Source organism: Microcaecilia unicolor, chromosome 3, assembly GCF_901765095.1.
Source record: "Microcaecilia unicolor chromosome 3, aMicUni1.1, whole genome shotgun sequence".
NCBI classification, from domain to species: Eukaryota; Metazoa; Chordata; class Amphibia; order Gymnophiona; family Siphonopidae; genus Microcaecilia; species Microcaecilia unicolor.
Genome location: NC_044033.1, coordinates 525761277 through 525781386, shown reverse-complemented (window position 1 = coordinate 525781386; position 20110 = coordinate 525761277). Strand labels below are relative to the sequence as shown.

General features: G+C 46.5%; 1 protein-coding gene across 1 annotated transcript in view; it reads right to left on the bottom strand.

Annotated features, from left to right (window-relative positions):
- The window catches only part of LOC115464835 (nuclear receptor subfamily 2 group E member 1), a 106562-nt gene extending 97546 nt beyond the window's left edge, over positions 1 to 9016 (bottom strand). The window contains exons 1-2 of the mRNA XM_030195194.1: positions 8983 to 9016; positions 3224 to 3369 (exon numbers count right to left, since the gene is read on the bottom strand). Coding sequence (XP_030051054.1) covers positions 3224 to 3369; positions 8983 to 9016 — 180 coding nt within the window. The remainder of the gene's footprint in view (positions 1 to 3223; positions 3370 to 8982) is intronic.
- Between the last annotated feature and the right edge of the window lie 11094 nt (positions 9017 to 20110).

The window sequence follows — 20110 nt, the reverse complement described above, 5'->3', positions numbered from 1 at the left end:
CCAAGACCTATCAGATCAATCAGTGACTATCTATCTTTCCGGAAATCACTAAAAAAACCCATCTGTTCAAGCAAGCCTATCCTAATGACCCAAACTAATTCTATGAATCCTACTACCCATCACATATCCAGGAGACATCGACAATGACCTTGACTATCTTTCCCACCAAAATTCCATGTGCTTATCCTGTAATCCATCCCCCTCCTGCCTCTTCTACCCTTGCTCACACATCTCCTACTCCTTCACCCCTGTCCTTCTCTACCTACCTATCACTTTTGTTTTTCTGTTATATTTAACTTTTATTTTCTTATCCCTATTACTTTGTAAGCCGCATTGAACCTGCTTTGAGTGGGAAAGCGCGGGGTACAAATGTAATAATAATAATAATAATATGTTCATTGTTGAATTGAAAATGAGTGTGACTGTTGGGCAGACCAGGTCTTTATCTACCATCACTTACTATGTTGCTATTGTGTTTAAAGATGATTCTTATATTAAAGCATTTTAACTTATGGGCCAATGATCAGAAGCAAACACAGGCGCTAGAGGCTATTAGCTCCATAGTAGCGCCTGTGTTTGCCACCGCCCCATGATCAGAGCCCCTGAGCACGTGAAACAATGCGCTCGTGGGCTCTGAACGCAAGCAGCATGCAAATGCATGCTAAACATATTCCTCCCCAATGATCAGCGGCCAGAGCGCCAAACAGCAAACCCTACGCCATCTTGGAGCTGGTGTTAGGGTTTGCAGACTATTGGGCAGGGATGGTGAGTCCTGCCCAGCATCATTTTGCATACTAGCAGGCCCCCTATTCCCTCCCCCCCCCCCAAATACAGCTCCCCTCTGCAGGAGCAGGAACCCCAACCCCCCACTCTAAGCCAGGGACACAGTGGCTTGAGGTCCTGTGGACCTCCAGGCCCCCTGACCCCCCCCCCAGACACAAGTTCACAGAGGGCTGTAGATCTGGTGGATCTCCAGCCCCCCCTAACCCTCCCTCACATCCCCCCCGAAAAAGCCCTGGTGGCCCAGTGGGCCGCAAATCAAGCCCCCCCCCCAACCTGGTGGTCTTGCGGCCTTCTTCCCCGCCCCCCTGTACCTTTGTTGGAGGAGGGAGGTTGTACATTCCCTCCTCTTCCAGCGCTGCCTTGAAAATGGCGGCACCCAGTCCTGCCCAGTGCATCCTGGGAAGCGCTGGGCGGGGCTTCACACCATATAACATATGGTGGTACATCAAGAGGAAATAAATAAATAATACCTCTGTATAAGCCTCTAGTGAGAGCCCATTTAGAGTTCTGTGTACAAGTCTATAATTGCCGTTATGAAATACTAGTGTAATCTGCAGATAGGTGTTTAACTATAGGCTCAAGTGCTTACACTAGTTCAATACTTGTGTCTAACTGCTATCAGATAGATGCATAATTAACAGGATTCTACAACCTTAGCATGTAAGTGCTGGCCACACCCCTGACCCTCCCATGCCCCTCCCATGTCAACACCCCCTATCTAGCAGTTATGCGCTAAAGAAATTAGACACTAATCCACTAATTCTATAAGTCACCAAAAATTGCCTGTGCAAATCTAAATAACAAGTTAATTAAAGCCAATAATTGGCTTTTTAGCAAGCAATTACTGGCAGTAATTAGATTTAATTGGAATATACGTGTGTAAATGTAGGCATGGGATCCACGCCTAAATTTTATGCACGAGTAAAGGAAAAAAAGGTGCAGAAATGGGAAGTTCGTGGGTGGAATGTGATGTTCAGTTAGGGGGAGGAGGAGGTGGAAGGATGGAAGGCAGGGACAGTAGATGATTTCCTATTGGCTGTAGTATATGTCTGTTTCTTAAGAGGAGGGTGGTTTGCAGTGAATGTGGAAGGGAATACAGTAGACGTAGGAGAGGGAAACCAAAGTACACTCCCACAGGAGCAGAGAACAAAAGCACAAGGAGCCTTCAAGATGGGGGGTGTCAACTCAAATTTATTGAACAAACCCGACACGGCCCATGTTTTTGCATCAGGGGTCTTGAAACAGTGCACAATGTTGAAAAAAATGCATGAAATAGCAATGAGACTATGCTCAATCTGAATACACAAAAGATTTCCGCTATGCGTTGACGCAGTTTTGTTTGATATTAAGAATTCAGGTGAGTTTTTTTTGGCAATATTTGGAGTCTTCAGATTGAGCATTGTCTCATTGCTATTTCACGCATTTTTTTTGACATTGTGCACTGTTTCAAGACCTCTGATGCAGCAGTTTTGCCGAAACATGGACCGTGTCGGGTCTGTTCAATAAATTTGAGTTGACACCCGCCATCTTGAGGGCTCCTTGCACTTTTATTCTCTGAAAGGAATACAGTGCCAGACTTTCTCATTTCCTTTTAGCTGGACTGTGTGTGTGGAAGGCAGGAAAGGGAAGGTTTTTGTTAAGGAAGAGGGTACAGTTCTTGAGTTTTGGTTTTCCCTTTTGCTGAAATATGTGTGGGGGCGGGTTTGGTGGGGGGAACAGGGGAGAAAGAATTGGTTTTTAGGAAGGGACAAATGGAGCCGGTACAGTACCTGATTTTGCCTTAGCTGGACTGTGTGTGTGGAAGGCAGGAAAGGGAAGGTTTTTGTTAAGGAAGAGGGTACAGTTCTTGAGTTTTGGTTTTCCCTTTTGCTGAAATATGTGTGGGGGCGGGTTTGGTGGGGGGAACAGGGGAGAAAGAATTGGTTTTTAGGAAGGGACAAATGGAGCCGGTACAGTACCTGATTTTGCCTTAGCTGGACTGTGTGTGTGGAAGGCAGGAAAGGGAAGGTTTTTGTTAAGGAAGAGGGTACAGTTCTTGAGTTTTGGTTTTCCCTTTTGCTGAAATATGTGTGGGGGCGGGTTTGGTGGGGGGAACGGGGGAGAAAGAATTGGTTTTTAGGAAGGGACAAATGGAGCCGGTACAGTACCTGATTTTGCCTTAGCTGGACTGTGTGTGTGGAAGGCAGGAAAGGGAAGGTTTTTGTTAAGGAAGGACAAGATGGGAGCGGGTACAGTTCTTGAGTTTTGGTTTTCCCTTTTGCTGAAATATGTGTGGGGGCAGGTTTGGTGGGGGGGAACAGGGGAGGAAGAATTGTTTTTTAGGAAGGGAGAAATGGAGCCGGTACAGTACCTGATTTTGCCTTAGCTGAGATGTGTGTATGTGGGAAGAAAGTTTAGTGTTTAGGAAGGGTGAGGTGGGGGGGGGGGGGGGGTATAGTACCTGATTTCCTGATTTGCAGACGTAGCTCCTGTTCCGCCTAATACTTCGCTTGAAAAATCCTGAACAGCCATCACAAGCATAAACTCCATAGTGTTTTCCAGAACTGCGGTCCCCGCATACTTTACAGGGGATGTCCAAGATTCGACCTGAAACCACAGAGGCAAAGAGACAGGTGGAGAAGGGAAAGGGGGAGCAAAGAAAGAATGAGAGGAAGGAAGAAAGAGAGAGACAGACTTAATTAAAGATAGAAGAGGACAGACATCGGATACAGGAATGGAGAGAAACAGGAAAGTAAAGAAGAGACACGGAGGAAAGGAGGGAATGAACATTAAGAGAAGGAACATGAGATGCAGAAAGAGAGCAAAGAGAGGGGGAGGATAAGTGAGACAGACAAAGACAAGGAGGAAATGGTAAGCAGATATAAGAGAATGTGGAGAAACAGACCAAAAAGAAATACATACAGAGACAGGAAGAAGCAGCAGCAGCAGAAAAGAGAATACGGAAGCAGATATAAATAGACAGTGAGACAAAGCAAGAGATTGAAAAAAATAGAGGGATGGAGAAGAGAGACAGTAAAAAAAAAAAAAAAAATCAGATGAAGAAAAAGAGATAGAGACAGAGACATAAGAGAAAGGAGTCCAAAATTAGGATTTTCCAGAAAAGCCACAAAACCTCCAGCACAAATTCAAATTTCCCTAACTAACCAAGGGGCCGATGTAATAAGGAGCGACAGGCTTTGCACACAGAATAGCACAGCTTCCGTGCTACGGGGTCCAGCCCGTGTTCCAGTGGCGTAGCCACAGGTGGGCCTGGGTGGGGCCCACTCAGTAGCACATGTTTAGTAGTAGCTGGTGGGGATCCCAAGCTCCGCCAGCTGAAGACCTTCTCTCTGATGGTAATGAAAACGCTACTCTCCACGATACCGGCACCTGCACATGCTCACTTTTCAGCGTAAGCCTGCTGCAGACTGCCAAGGTGGAAAGAAGTGATTTCCTGCCAGCTGAGATATTTTTTTCGGGGGGGGGGGGGGGGGGGGGGGGAGGGAGAACACTTGGTGCCCACCCACTTCTTGCCCAGGCCCACCCAAAATGTATTGTCTGGTTACGCCCCTGCCGTGCTCAAATGAGTTTTGTGCAAAAGCTAACTGTGTGCAAAGACTCGTGTAGACGTCAACACACAGATCTTTTAAATCCAACGGTAATGAAAGTTTTAGCTATTAGACCTAGACACAAAGAGGTGCACAGGGAACCTGAAGGCTGAGTGTAGCTTTCCAATGCCCGGGATTTAAGTGCAAGGACTGAGGAGGAGTAAAATGTAGCTTGTTCTTTTGCAGTCAGCATTACTGAGGATTTCCTGCCTCTTCCTTCTCTTTACTGTGAGCATCAAAGACCTGCAACTTTATTCTAGCTTTGCTGAAGGGGGGGGGGGGGGGGGGCTGGGCTGGGCTGCTGACATTCAAATAATACAGTACAGAAGTGGTTCTCAAACCTATCCTGGAAGCTTCCCAGTTAGTCAGGTTTTCAGGATAGCCACAATGAATATTCATGACAGAGATTAGCATGCACTATCTCCACTGCATGTAAATCTCTCTCATGAATATCCATTGTGAACATCCTGAAAATCTGACAAGCTTGGGAATCACAGCAGTATCATAACATTTACTTGAATAATATAATAATGTTCATGTGTATAACCATATTCCAGGGGCGTAGCCAGACACCCAGCTTTGGGTGGGCCTGGACTCAAGATGGGTGGGCAGAAGAACCCCTCCCTGTCCCACAGGTGATTTGGTCTCTCCTTGTCTCACCTGCATGCCGTCTGCAGGAGGGACAGTTGTTGGGAGTTCTCAGCTGGTGGGGTTTGGGGATCCCTGCCAGCCACACCATAGGTGTGCTGCTACTGGGTGGGCCTGGGCCCACCCAGGCCCACCCTTGGCTACGCCACTGCCATATTCAGCATGCACTCATAATGTATGTGATTGGAACTGCAAGTGAACATAAGTGTTGCCATACTTGGACAGACCGAAGGTCTGCTGACCCAGTGTATTGTTTCAAACTGGCCAATCCAGGTTATAAGTACCTGGCAAGATCCCAGAACAGAAAACAGATTTATGCTGCTTATCCTAGAAATACTGCCCAACAGTTTACGGCCTCACTCAGTATCCATCAAAAATAACAAAAACTCATGACAGAGTGTGTCAGCTGGCCTTTGGTTAGGCAGCCATGTGCCTCGGCTCCTGTTGTGACAGGAACCTTGAGAGCATAATAACTTCTGGCAGTTTGTAGCTTTGAAATCCTCTTTCTGAACTTTCTGCCTGTTGCCTCGGCTCCTGCTATGGCAGGAACCTTGAGTGCTTAGTCCCTGTCAGCTCTTAGCAACTGGGCTTTTGCATTCGTTGGTGTAACATTATAGACTGGAGATGTGCAGGCTAGGGAGGATGCCAGTTTTGGTGCGGCAGTGTTGACTTCTGGGATGCAAGGTTCCCGCCCTAAGGAGTTGTATTGCTTTGGTACTTCCCAAGCGTCTTGACCGGTCTGGAGGGTCGCTGAGGAAGGTGAAATTAGGTCTTACCTGCTAATTTTCTTTCCTCTAGACCCTCCAGACCGGTCAAGAACCCTCCCGCTGTGTACATGTTTCTTTGTGGTGAGTATGATTGGAAAATGTTCTGATGTTCTTATGGTCTATGTTGCTATGGCTGAAAGGTATCTAAATTTCAAGTCTTGCTATACATATATTTCCTCTGCATTTCAGAGAGGGACCGTAGTGCTGTGGCGTTCTGTCAGTTGAAGCACATGTTTCATGTTTTTTGTTTCTGAGTACAGGGTTCTTTGACCTTTCGGGGTTGTAATTGTTTATTGGTTTCATTTGTTTTCTGCTTTGTTTAGGATTTACTGGTTGCTTGGGGGTTGGCTGCTAGCTTATACTGGTTTAAGTTTTAGTGTTCTCAGTCTCCCTCTGCTGGTAGGCGTGCGGATCTCTGAGAGCAGCCCCCCCCCCCCCCAATCAACCAGAATAGCCGTAGCGCCCGGGATGCTGGGCTCGATGGATCTTTGGTCTTTTCCCAGTATGACATTACATAAGTACTTATGTACTTATCTAATATAATAATTCGCACTTCCAACGTTCTGAAGCTGACTCTGTGGCAGCATGGCAGTGAAGCCGTGTAGTGTTCGTGGGGTTTGTAATTGCCCCGCCCTCGAGGGAACTCTTTATAGTTGCCAGCCCCTGCACCTCCCTCCCTCTCTCTCTCTCTCTGCCCTCCAAGCACGACCTGTCCTCCAGCAGCCCCTCGCCTTCATAAGTGCTGGCTATATTTTAAAAATTCTTACCTTGGAACTCAGAGGGAGGGAGGGAGGGGCTGACCCTTGAACTCGAAGGGAGGGAGGGAGGGGACGACCCTGGAACTCGAAGGGACGACCCTGGAACTCGAAGGGACGACCCTGGAACTCGGAGGGAGGGAGGGGGGGACGACCGTGGAACTCGGAGGGACGACGACCCTGGAACTCGGAGAGAGGGTGGGAGGGGGCGACCCTGGACCTTGGAGGGAGGGAGGGGATGACCCTGGAACTCGGAGGGAGGGAGGGGGGACACTGGAACTGGGAGGAAGGGAGGGAGTGGGGCCCATGGCACACACTCTCATTCTCACAAACACATTCGCACCCAGTCTCACTCTCTCTCTCTGTCACACACACACACTCGCACATTCACTCTCTCTGTCTCACACAGTCACTCTCACACACAAAGATACACACTCCGAGGAAAACCTTGCTAGCGCCCGTTTCATTGGCTTCAGAAACTAGCCTTTTTCCCTAGTGTAACAAATAAATAAATAGTGTCTACATTTACTTTTGAGCATTGGGGCCTCAACGTATCTGGACGTTTTTGCTTGGCCATGAAGATACTACAGAAAATAGCCTTTAAGATCCCTATATGTAACAACAAACACAATCTCCCAGTACAACTATTATTAAAATGATATGACAACACCGTTTAACTAGCCCTCTTTAATATGGGAGTAAGGTCCACAGGCCTGGGTTTATGTCTAAGCAACTGCCTAGGGAGACAGATATTTGGGCCAAATGCTGGTGCCACTTCAAAAGGGCAGCACCATGGCACTAAAATCCAGTCTTGGAAATCTGAAATCCATCGTTAAATCAGTATAGAATTGGACAGAACTTGTCCTCTCTTTCACAAAATAGCTTCACCTCCCATTCAGCAGACACCTTCTCCAATGTGCAAAGCAGAACTAGGATTTTATTTATTTATTGCACCCACATTTCCCCACCTATTTGCAGGCTCAATGTGGCTTACATAGTACCGTCAAAGGCGTTTGCCCAGTCGGTGGATAACAAATACAGAGTTGTATAGTGATCGTATGAGGTATAAGTGGAGGGTCGGAATGGATGAAGATTGCGTGTTGTCCTGTTCGATCATAGTCATGCTGTGTTGGTAGGTGAAGAGGGTTAGGTGGGGTCGTTGGGTAGGCCTTTTTGAAGAGGTAGGTTTTTAGTGATTTCCTGAAGTTCAAGTGGTCGTGGATTGTTTTCACAGCATTTGGGAGTGAGTTCCATAGTTTTGCGCTTATGTAGGAGAAGCCGGATGCGTAAGTTGTTTTGTATTTCAGTCCTTTGCAATTTGGGTAGTGTAGGTTTAGGTAGGATCTTGACGATCTGACTTTGTTTCTTATTGGTAAGTATATTCAGACTTTGGTGTCACTTCAGTAACCGTAACACAAACTTCGTCCACTGCCAGCCACTCTGTGACCCAACACAAAATCCTGCAAAACGCATACTCAGCAGCTCTGTATTAAATCTTTCACACTGAAAGAGCAATATTCCCCAGAATGGCCTAAAGGGCTGCAAATATTACACTGGTCACTAGAACTCTAAAAACAGTAACATAGTAGATGACGGCAGATAACGACCGGTCTGCCCAAACCAGCCCTTTTTGTTGTACAAGGAATGCAGAAGAGGAAATCCAAAGTACGCCCAACACAGCAGCGAAAAACAAAAGTAGAAAGAGCCTTCAAGAGTGGGAGCGTCAACTCGAAATATTTATTAATCAGACCCAACAAGGTCTGTGTTGCGGTGAAACCGCTGCTCCTCAGTCAGAACCCCCTCCCCCAAACATTTCTGAGGTAATAGTGTCAAGACACTACTGAGAAGACTCCAAAAAACATAGTAACATAGTAGGTGACAGCAGAGAAAGACCTATACGGTTCATCAAGTCTGCCCAACAAGTCTGCCCAACAAGGAAGTAACCTGTTCCGGGGCAGAAGGAGGGAACTGCAGCGAACGAGAGAATTTAGCGAGCGTAGTGAACTGGGAGCAGACAGGCGCACACTGCGGCATCCCCCCCAGCGGCGTGCACCCGGGGTGGACCGCCCCCACCGCCCCCCCCCCCTTGGTACGCCACTGCTGAAACAGAAACTGCAGCCCTAAACTCCATCACCTGGTTTCAGCTGAAGCCGAAACTGAAACCTCAAGTGTGGTTGTGTGAATGTGAACCAATGAGGGCTGCTGGGGATTGGCAGAGCTTGCAGTCTGCGTCCCTCTGCTAAATCCCCCAGGATCCAAGCCAGAATATAATAATTTAAATAATGAAAGACCGTATTTTACCGCCAAGCCAGCCTATAATAAATGTGAAACCCCTTTGGTCGTACCGCAGAAAAGGCAGTATGTCAAATCCATGAGCATTTACATGGGCGACAGCTCATGAAAGCTAAAACTAAAAGCCACGGTGCTTTTACAAAGACTTACTTTGTGCCACACTTGGAATGACAGCTTCCGTCATAACGCCAGAGAAGCTAATTCCCAAGAACCTCATAATCCCAAATTAACAGACATAAATTCCTGCTATAGTTTTGTATCAAGAACATTTATTTGGAGCCAGGGGCATAGCCAGACTTCGGCGGGAGGGGGGTCCAGAGCCCGAGGTGAGGGGGCACATTTTAGCCCCCCCCCTCCGCCATTGCCGACCCCGCTGCCGCTGCCACCACCAACTTTGCTCCCCTCTCATTGACCCTCTCACCTCCCCTCCCGCTGTTGGACAGGTAGGAGAAGGCAAAATGAGAGACAGGTGGAGGGAAGAGACAGTGGGATTCTGGATGTGAAGTGGGAAAGAATGGGGAGATGCTGACTATGGGGGGAGGAGAATAAAGAGAGAGAGAAAATAGTCTAATGGTTGGTGCAGTGGCCCGAGAACCAGGGGAGCTGGGTTCAGGGGCAGGATTTGTGTGTTGGGATGCTAGGTTGTTGGGGGGGGGGGTCTTTACATTTTGGGGACTTTCACAGTGTGTCAGGGAGTTAGGAGGGAGGGATGCTGATGAGAAGGAAAGGAGGGAAGAGCCTCACCATGCCAGAGCTGATAATTATTTATTTCCAGTTGGCCATACACCATGTTACATGCAGGGGCAGGTGGCGTGCTTGTTCACATGCTCTCTGTAACTACATATAATGGGGCAGATACTGAATATCTCCTATTTACTGCACAGGCTTTGCAGTTACCGTAGGTTAATTTTTGAGTTAAAACCGAAAACACTTTAGGGAAAGGGACTCTTCGTCAGCTGGTCTGTGGCTAAAACTGACCTCAATATAGCCGCCAAACCATAGCCACTTAACCAGCTAAGCCGGACACTTCTGATATCAGCCCACTAATGAACAGAGTTCAGCAGGGCAGAGGTGTAGTTTGCCTGATCGCTCAGGAGGGAGGGGGGCACAAAGGATGAGAAAGTCAGTCATACAGGAGGGGGAGGAGAGGACCAAGTCAACATTAACATCAACAGAAAGTTACATCAGAGAGGCGGGCCACAGTAAAGAAAGAGGGTGGATGAAGGAAGGGGGCGATGTCGCTCCAGGAAGAGTGCCACCTGAGGCTCCAGCCTCAGTTGGCCTAATGGTAGGGCCGCCACTGACAGGCCGCCTGGTTTAAGAGGGCCAGACAGAAATCAGGCCTAGCTTGTAAGCACAGACATTTACAGCTGCTCTGTAGCTGGCTTAAATGTCCACCACCAAGATTTTGCAAATATGCATGTAGATTAGCATATTTTAAAATCTATGGGTGACTTTTCAAAGCTTCTACTGGCAAAGTTGGTACCATCATGTCATCGCATCTACTTCTACACCAGTCGGTATTTTGTAAGAGACAATGTGAAAATGGCTTCATAACATGACCACCCAATTGTGCAACGAAAGATTTACAGAAGATGAACCATATAGGGTCAGAGCAAAGGCTCATCAAGCCCAATATCTTGTCCCCAATGCTGAACATGATCACTCAGAAGGATCCTAGAGAGTGCATCCATTCCTAATTGTTGACTCCCAAGGATACTCCTCTAGGAACTTGTCGAAACCCATTTTAGACCCATCTGTACGAACTGCCTTGACCAGGTCCTCAATCAAACTATTCCATAGCTTCATTGTATACTGAGTGAAAAACCCGCTTCCACTAATTTGTTTTAAATGAGCTGCCTCTTGGATTCATGCATGGCTTTCTAGTTTTAGTACTATTTCAAAAGGTGACCAGCCTTTCCCCCTTTACCTGTTGCCCTCTACTCGTTCTACAGACCTGTATCGTATCCCCTCAGTTGTCTCTTCTCCAGGCTGAAGATCCCTAACCTGTGTGGTCTTTTTTTCATTTTTCCCTTTCGCTGTACTTTTTCTAGTTCCACTGTTTCTTTTCGAGATGGGGCAACCAGAACACTACACAGTAATCAACGTATCATTGAACCATGGATTGGTACGGAGGCATTATGCTAGTCTCCATTCCTTTCCAAATAATTCCTAACGCTGCTTTTTTGACTACTGCTGCTCACCGAGCTGAGGATTTCAATATGTTTCCCTGAATTCTATATAATGTACCTAACATTCTGCGCGGAAATCTAAACATATTTTATAATGATGTGCGTAAGTTAATTAGCTTAACAAACTAATCAGCATTGATAACAGCACCTAGCAAGCAATAAGGAGCACTAATTGGCAATAATTAGAATGTACGCGCACAACTGCACCTAAATTCTAAGGCGTGCAGATCAAAAGGGGTGTGGTCATGGCCGTTCCCAAATTTACATGTGTAGGTTTATAGAATATGGCCAGTGCGCATAAATCGACACGCAGGGATTTACACCATGTTTTCATTGGTGTAAAGGCGGCGTGTAATTTTAGGCACTGGGATATCAACTAAGTATATTCTATATTCCAAAACTAAATCTTATAGAATACTAGTAAAAAAGGCCCGTTTCTGACACAAATGAAATGGGCGCTAGCAAGGTTTTCCTCGGCTCCCCTGCAGCCACCCATGTCCAGCGACCCTCCTCTCCCCCTGCAGCCACCCATGTCCAGCGACCCTCCTCTCCCCTTGCGCCCACTGCAGCCACCCATATCCAGCGAACCTCCTCTCTCCCCTGCCCTCCCTCCTGCCACCCATGTCCAGCGACCCTCCTCTCTCCCTGGCCCCCCTGCAGCCACCCATGTCCAGCGACCCTCCTCTCTCCCCTGCCCTCCCTCCTGCCACCCATGTCCAGCGACCCTCCTCTCTCCCCTGCCCCCCTGCAGCCACCCATGTCCAGCGACCCCCTGCCCCCCCTGCAGCCACCCATGTTCAGCGACCCTCCTCTGGACATGGATCAGCTGTGAGGCATGGATTCCCCCCCCCGGGTTCTGAAGTTGACATCATAATGGCTACAGTGATGTCAGCCTGATCTACAGAGCCTAGCAAACCAACTCGGAACGAGCCACGGTCCCAGGCAGCAAGTCAGAACGTTGGAGGTGAGAATTATTATATAGGACGCTTAGGTGGAAATGTTTTCCACGTGGATTTTTTAAGCAACATATATAGAATCTAGCCCATTATCCATAGGTTCCTATATCGTTTGTTTGGTGGTGACAGCTAACACAGAATCCAGCACTGTGTACCTTTAGTTTGGATATTTTTCCCTATACACATTCCTTTACACCTGCCCACATTAAGCTGCATCTGCCATTTACAGTTTTTTAAAATATGATATGCCACCAAGCCTTCTTGGTTCATATATAGCCAGAAAAGAACTCCATAAACATGGAGGAGTGGCCTAGTGGTTAGGGTGGTGGACTTTGGTCCTGAGGAACTGAGTTCGATTCCCACTTCAGGCACAGGCAGCTCCTTGTGACTCTGGGCAAGTCACTTAACCCTCCATTGCCCCATGTAAGCCGCATTGAGCCTGCCATGAGTGGGAAACCGCAGGGTACAAATGTAACAAAAATAAAATAGATACTATTGGAGATTCTACATGGAATGTTGCTACTATTGGAGATTCTACATGGAATGTTGCTACTAGTGGAGATTCTACGTGGAATGTTGCTACTATTGGAGATTCTACATGGAATGTTGCTATTCCACTAGCAACATTCCATGTAGAAGAACATTCCATGTAGAAGGCTGCACAGGCTTCTGTTTCTGTGAGTCTGACGTCCTGCACGTACGTGCAGGACGTCAGACTCACAGAAGCAGAAGCCTGCGCGGCCACATTGGTGATCTGCAAGGGCCGACTTCTACATGGAATGTTGCTAGTGGAATAGCAACATTCCATGTAGAATCTCAAATAGTAGCAACAGTGGAGGAGTGGCCTAGTGGTTAGGGTGGTGGACTTTGGTCCTGAGGAACTGAGTTTGATTCCCACTTCAGGCACAGGCAGCTCCTTGTGACTCTGGGCAAGTCACTTAACCCTCCATTGCCCCAGGTACAAATAAGTACCTGTAAGCCGCATTGAGCCTGCCATGAGTAGGAAAGCGCGGGGTATAAATGAAACAAAAAATAAAAAAATATTAATATATCAAATATACAAATCCTTCTTTACAGTAGAAACCATAGCTGAACGTATATCTGATTGATATCATGGCATGTCAAATCACAGACTCAGCATGAACTGATCAATTATGCGGTATACCTTTCTACCACCCACTTGGAAGATGGTCCAATGCCCAAGACGACTTCATGGACTTCATATCAAACATATGCACAAACATTTCGAATGTCCTTCTACTAGGTGATCTCAATCTACACCTAGACAAGCAACAAGATGCCAACACCAGGATTCTAACAAACTTCCTGAACCAATGGAACTTCAAAACGGCAGTCAGTCACCTCGCCTTACGTAGGAGGTCACCAATTAGACATACTACCTTACAGACTCTTAGCCAATAACAACCATATAATAGAGAATCATAACTGGGCAGAGGTGCCATGGTCAGACCATAACAAACTCACCTTCATACTTCAATGGAGAGAGAACAGCAAAAACAGAGAACTGAGGATACCACACACTGTCCTAACCAGAGGAAAAGTGGACAACCATAGCTTCTGGTCAACAGCGATGAACGACCAAACAAACACAATACCCACCAACATTCACGTCATGAGAAACTGGGATGAACTAAGTGGAAACACACTAAATGAAATAGCACCACTCAAAATGAAAACAAAGAGGAAACGACAACCGTGCCCCTGGTTCAACGAGGAACTATTAGAGGTGAAAAAACTGTGTAGGAAACTGGAAAGAATATGGTCCAAAAACAAATCAGACATGAACAAAACCACATGGAGAAAAGCCATGAAGCAAGTACAAACACATCATAAAAAGAGCCAAAGCGGAATACTACAGCACATACATGCGCCCAGAAGTGATAAACACACAAAAAAAACCCCGTATGAACTAAAGAAAAACGTACTGAACACACAAGCTCTGCTTACGTCAAACGAAAAACCACCAACAGCAGACGAGCTTCCACGATATTTCAAGGAAAAAATAATACAAATAAGATCAAACTTAGCTGGAACACAAACAACACTCATAGATTTCCTACACGAATGTGAAATCAATGAGGACCACATCAAGGCAGACAGAATCTGGTCCTCCTTCAAGATACCAACAACCAGCTCAGTTAAAGCACTACTGACAAAATATGCACACACCAATTGCCTACTAGACAGCTACCCAAACTACATGACGGAAAACCCACCAGACTGGTTCATCAATATATGTTCTCGAAAGGCCATTTCCCTTCTGACAAGGGCAGCAACATACTCACTCCAATCCCTAAAGATGCCACCAGAAGGATCTGTGAACTCACTAATTACAGACCAGTGGTTGATTGTGGTAAAATCTCTAGGGTCAATATTCAAAGTGATTTAACTGGCAGGAAATGGCTCCTGGCCAGTTACATTGCGTGTTCACAGTTAACTGCTAATTGTCAGTGGCACTTAACCAGTTAGTTAAGTCAGTGGCGTAGCCACAGGTGGGCCTGGGTGGGCCGGGGCCCACCCACTTAGGGCTCAGGCCCACCCAACAGTACCACACATTTAGTAGTAGCTGGTGGGGATCCCAAGCTCAGCCAGCTGAAGATGTTGAGCTTTATACAATTAGGGGGATGGGGCCAATTCTATAAAGGGCGTCAAATGTTTGTCACCGAATGCTAATTCTATAACAGCATCTGGGTGTGCAGATTCTGTTATAAATGTTAGCGTGTTGTCTCTTGCACACCAGCCGTTAGGTGCATTCAAGTACACCATGTCTATACTAGGCATAAATGTGCACACATCTAAATGCAAATATTTTAGCACCCGACTTACAGTGTTCTGTTATGCAAGTTTCCCCGCTCTATGGCAGCCTTCAGGGCGGTTTGCAATCTAACATAGTAGATGATGGCAGAAAAAGACCTGTATGGTCCATCCAGTCTGCCCAACAAGATAAACTCGTATGTGCTACTTTATATGTATACCTGACCTTGATTGTCCTTGCCATTTTCAGGGCACAGACTGTAGAAGACTGTCCAGTACTAGTTTTGCTTCCCAATTACCGGTGTCGCCACCCAATCTCCGCTAAGATTCTGTGGAACCATTCCTTCTAAACAGGATTCCTTTGTGTTTATCCTACGCATGTTTGAATTCCATTACCGTATTAATCTCCACCACCTCCCGCAGGAGGGCATTCCACATATCCACCACCCTCTCCGTCTTCAAATCTAAGCTAAAAGCCCACCTTTTTGATGCTGCTTTTAACTCCTAACCCTTATTCACTTGTTCAGAACCCTTATTTTATCATCCTCACTTTAATATTCCCTTATCTCTTGTTTGTCCTGTTTGTCTGTCCTAATTAGATTGTAAGCTCTGTCGAGCAAAAACTGTCTCTTCATGTTCAAATGTACAGTGCTGCGTATGTGTAGTAGCGCTATAGAAATGATAAGTAGTAGTAGTAGTCTTTGGGATTCCAGAATCTTGCTATTATTTGGGATTCCGGAATCTTGCTACTCTTTGGGATTCCGGGATCTTGCTACTCTTTGTCCTTATCTCTTGTTTGTCCTGTCTGTCTGTCCTAATTAGATTGTAAGCTCTGTTGAGCAGGGACTGTCTCTTCATGTTCAAGTGTACAGCGCTGCGTACGTCTAGTAGCACCTTAGAAATGATAAGTAGTAGTAGTAGTAGTACAAGCCGAAACATGGCTGTGTTGGGTCTGACACACTGAGTGATTGGCTTTGTTAGAATTATTAAAGGTACTGTACCACATCTTTGCAATCCTCGTCTTCTGTTGCCTCACTTTCTTTGGTTTGCTGTGGGGCATCCATGAAGATTTGGACTTCTTTTTCCTGTCTTTGGACTCTTGATGGCCTAAAATTTATGCATCCGTAGTTAAAGCAGCCACAGACCTGGCTTAAGTGTGGCAGGGACATGCATAGGAAATAAGCCCATGTGCCACCCATGCTCCGCATCCATACTCCACCTCCATGCACGCCCCCTTACAGTTCTGCATTATGGGCTAGATCCTGTAGTTGGCACCTGAAAAATCCACCCCCCCCCCACGTGGATTATAGAATACACTGAGCGTCCATCCGCAAGACTAAATTGAGTTGAGGGCAGTGACGCCAATTAAAACTTGGTATAAATCCTGATTCCTAAATTAGACATGGGCCGGGTGTATTCTATAACCATATGCATAGATTTGAGAAACGTTCATGACCCTCCCATTCCGCACCCCCTTTTCAACTATGCGACTTAGAATTTATGCACTTCACTTTATATAATACGCTTAGACAGCTGTTCGCCTAAATTCTAATTAGTGCCAATTAGTGTCAATAGTTGCTTGTTAAGTGGCAATTGCCAGCGCTGACTAGCTTGTTAACTAATTAAGCTGCACACGGAAATCCAGAAAATGACCAGATTTGCATGTGCAACTTTGAGTGGAGGAGTAGCTTAGTAGTTAGTACAGTGGACTTTGATCCTGGGGAACTGAGTTCAATTCCCACTGCAGCTCCTTGTAACTCTGGGCAAGTCACTTAACCCTCCATTGCCCCTGGTACAAAATAAGTACCTGAATATATGTAAACCGCCTTGAATGTAGTTGCAAAAACCTCAGAAAGGCAGTATATCAAGTCCCATTTCCCTTTCCCTATTTGAGATTCTATATGGAATGTTGCTATTCCACTAGCAACATTCCATGTAGAAGCCTGCCCTTGCAGATCAGCAATGCAGCCACGCAGGCTTCTGTTTCTGTGAGTCTGACATCAGACTCACAGAAACAGAAGCCTGAGCGGCCACGTTGCTGATCTGCAAGGGCAGGCTTCTACATGAAATGTTGCTAGTGGAGGAATAGCCTAGTAGTTAGTGCAGTGGACTTTGATCCTGGGGAACTGAGTTTTATTCCCACTGCAGCTCCTTGTGACTCTGGGCAAATCACTTAACCCTCCATTGCTCCTGGTACAAAATAAGTACCTGAATATGGATGGACCGTGCAGGTCTTTTTCTGCCGTCATCTACTATGTTACTATATGTAAACTGCTTTGAATGTAGTTGCAAAAACCTCAGAAAGGCGGTATATCAAGTCCCGTTTCCCTTTCCCTATATAGAATCTGGGATTATAGCCCTTATAGAATAGCACTCAGGGCACTTACATACATAAATGCTAGTTTCCCTCACATTTACACACAATTGGGTACATGGCAAGACTGTTTTTTTTTTTTTTTTTTTTTAAACCAGCACCCTCGTTTTCAAAATAATATTTGGAATGGCTCCTGAATATATGTTAGATCTGATTGAACTGTCCCCAAGACATGCAAGCTCAGAAACCAGAAACGACTTTGTTCTTCATTTACCCAACCGTAAACTTACAAAACCATGCACACGGCTGGATTTAGTTATCTGGGATCCAAAGGGTGAAACTCAATACCCAAGGCTACAAGAAGCATTATTAATGATCTCCAATTCAGAAAAGAACTGAAGACCTACCATTTCAAAAAATTCTATAGTCAAATTTAAAAAATGGAACCGATGTCCCATACCACTTTGTAACTGTAATACTGTACTGTAACTTCGCCTAACGGTAAATTTTAAGCCACTTTGAACCGAAACGTGTTTTTGGATAATAGTACATAAGTGTTACCATACTGGGACAGATCAAAGGTCCATCGAGCCCAGCATCCTGTTTCCAACAGTGGCCAATCCAGGTCACAAATACCTGGCAAGATTCCCCAAAAAGTACAAAACATTTTATGCTGCTTATCCGAGAAATAGTGGATTTTCCCCAAGTCCAATTTAATAATGGTCTATGGACTTTTCCTTTAGGAAGCTGGCCAAACCTTTTTTAAACTCTGCTAAGCTAACCGCCTTTACCATATTCTCTGGCAACGAATTCCAGAGTTTAATTACACGTTGAGTGATGAAAACTTTTCTCTGATACGTATTAAATTTACTACATTGTAGCTTCATCGCATGCCCCCTAGTCCTAGTATTGTTGGAAAGAGTAAACAGACGATTCACATCTACCCGTTCAACTCCACTCATTATTTTATAGACCTCTATCATATCTCCCCTCAGCCGTCTTTTCTCCAAGCTGAAGAGCCCTAGACGCTTTAGCCTTTCCTGATAGGGAAGTTGTCCCCATCCCCTTTACCATTTTCGTGGGATTCAAGAATGCATAAATAAAATAAATATCGACTGAATTGCTCTTCGCAAGCACAGGCATTACTGGAGGTGGAGAATGAATGGAATGGGTGCGATTGGCACTTATTCATATCAGGGGCGTAGCCAAACACCCAATTTTGGGTGGGCCTGGGCCCAAGATGGTGGGCAGAAGAACTCCGCCTTGTCCCACAAGTGATTTGGTCTCTCCCTCTCTCGCCTGCATACGGTCTCTCAAACATCCCTCCCCCCCCCCCCCCCACATACCTTTTAAATAGATTTTCACCTGCAGCGAGCAGCAACTAATACACACTGCTTATGTTGGTCCTACAGCATATATCAGTCGCCACTTGCTGCAGGTGAAGATCTATTTACAAGGTATGCAGGAGGGACAGTTGTTGGGAGTTTTCGACTGGTGGGGCTTGGGAAGAATGCCTGCCAGCCACATCATAGGTGTACTGCTACTGGATGGGCCACTGATTCATATATTTTATACAGTACAGCAAACAGACAAAGCAGACCAGCGGATTATAGAGATAAGAAGTTTGTTAATCAAAGTGCCCGACTGGCCACGTTTCGCCTTCAAAAAGGCTGCATCAGGGGCAAACTGTAGTGGATCCAAAATAATCCTTCCCTTACTAGTTCAGAAGTCTAACCGGCTTATTTTCGAAGGAGATCGCCGGCCATCTTCCGACACAAATCGGGAGATGGCCAGCCGATTTTGGCCGGCTCCAACTGCTTTCCGTCGCAGAGCTGGTCAAAGTTAAAGGGGGCGTGTCGGCAGGGTACGGAAGGTGGGACGGGGGCGTGGTTACAAGATGGCCGTCTTTGGCCCATAATGGAAAAAGAAGGCCGGCTCTGACAAGCACTTGGCCAGCTTCACTTGGTCCATTTATTTTTAGGACCAAGCAGGGGCGTAGCCAGACAACAGATTTTGGGTGGGCCTAGGGAAGACGTGGGTGGGCACCATTTGTTCTCCCCCCCCCCCCCCCAACCACCACCCAAAAAATATCTCAGCTGGTGGGAAAACGCTTCTTTCCACCTTGGCAGTCTGCAGCAGGCATGCACTGAAAACCGAACATACGCAGGTGCCAGTATCATGGAGAGTAGCGTTTTTGTTACCATCTGGAGGAAGTCTTCAGCTGGCCGAGCTTGGGATCCCACAGCTACCACTAAATGTGTGCTACTGTTGGGTGGGCCTGAGTCCTAAGTAGATGGGCCATGGCCCACCCAGGCCCACCTGTGGCTATGCCACTGGGACCAAGCCTCCAAAAAGTGCCCCAAATGACCAGATGACCTTACTCCCCCAGTGGTCACTAACCCCCTCCCACCCAAAAAAAAATTTTTTTAATCATTTTTTGCCAGCCTCTATGCCAGCCTGAAATGTCATACCCAGCTCCATGACAGCAGTATGCAGGTCCCTGGAGCAGTTTTTTGGGGGTGCAGTGCACTTCAGGCAGACGGACCCAGGCCTACCCCCCTACCTGTTACACTTGTGGTGGTAAATATTGAGCCCTCCAAACCCTCCCCAAACCCACTGTACCCACATGTAGGTGCCCCCCTTCATCCCTAAGGGCTATGGTAGTGGTGTACAGTTGTGGGGAGTGGGTTTTGGGGGGCTCAGCACACAAGGTAAGGATGGTATGCACCTGGGAGCAATTTTTGAAGTCCACTGCAGTGCCCCCTAGGGTGCCCAGTTGATGTCCTGGCATGTGAGGGGGACCACTGCACTACAAATGCTGGCTCCTCCCATGACCAAATGCCTTGGATTTGGCCGGGTTTGAGATGGTCGCCATTAGTTTCCATCATCGCTGAAAACCAATGCCAGCCATCTCTAAAGCCAGCCCAAATGTTGAGATTTGGTCGGCTCCGACCGTATTATTGAAACGAAAGATGGCCAGCCATCTTGTTTCGATAATACGGTCGGGACGCTGCTTTACGGGACCGAAAGTGAAAAATAAA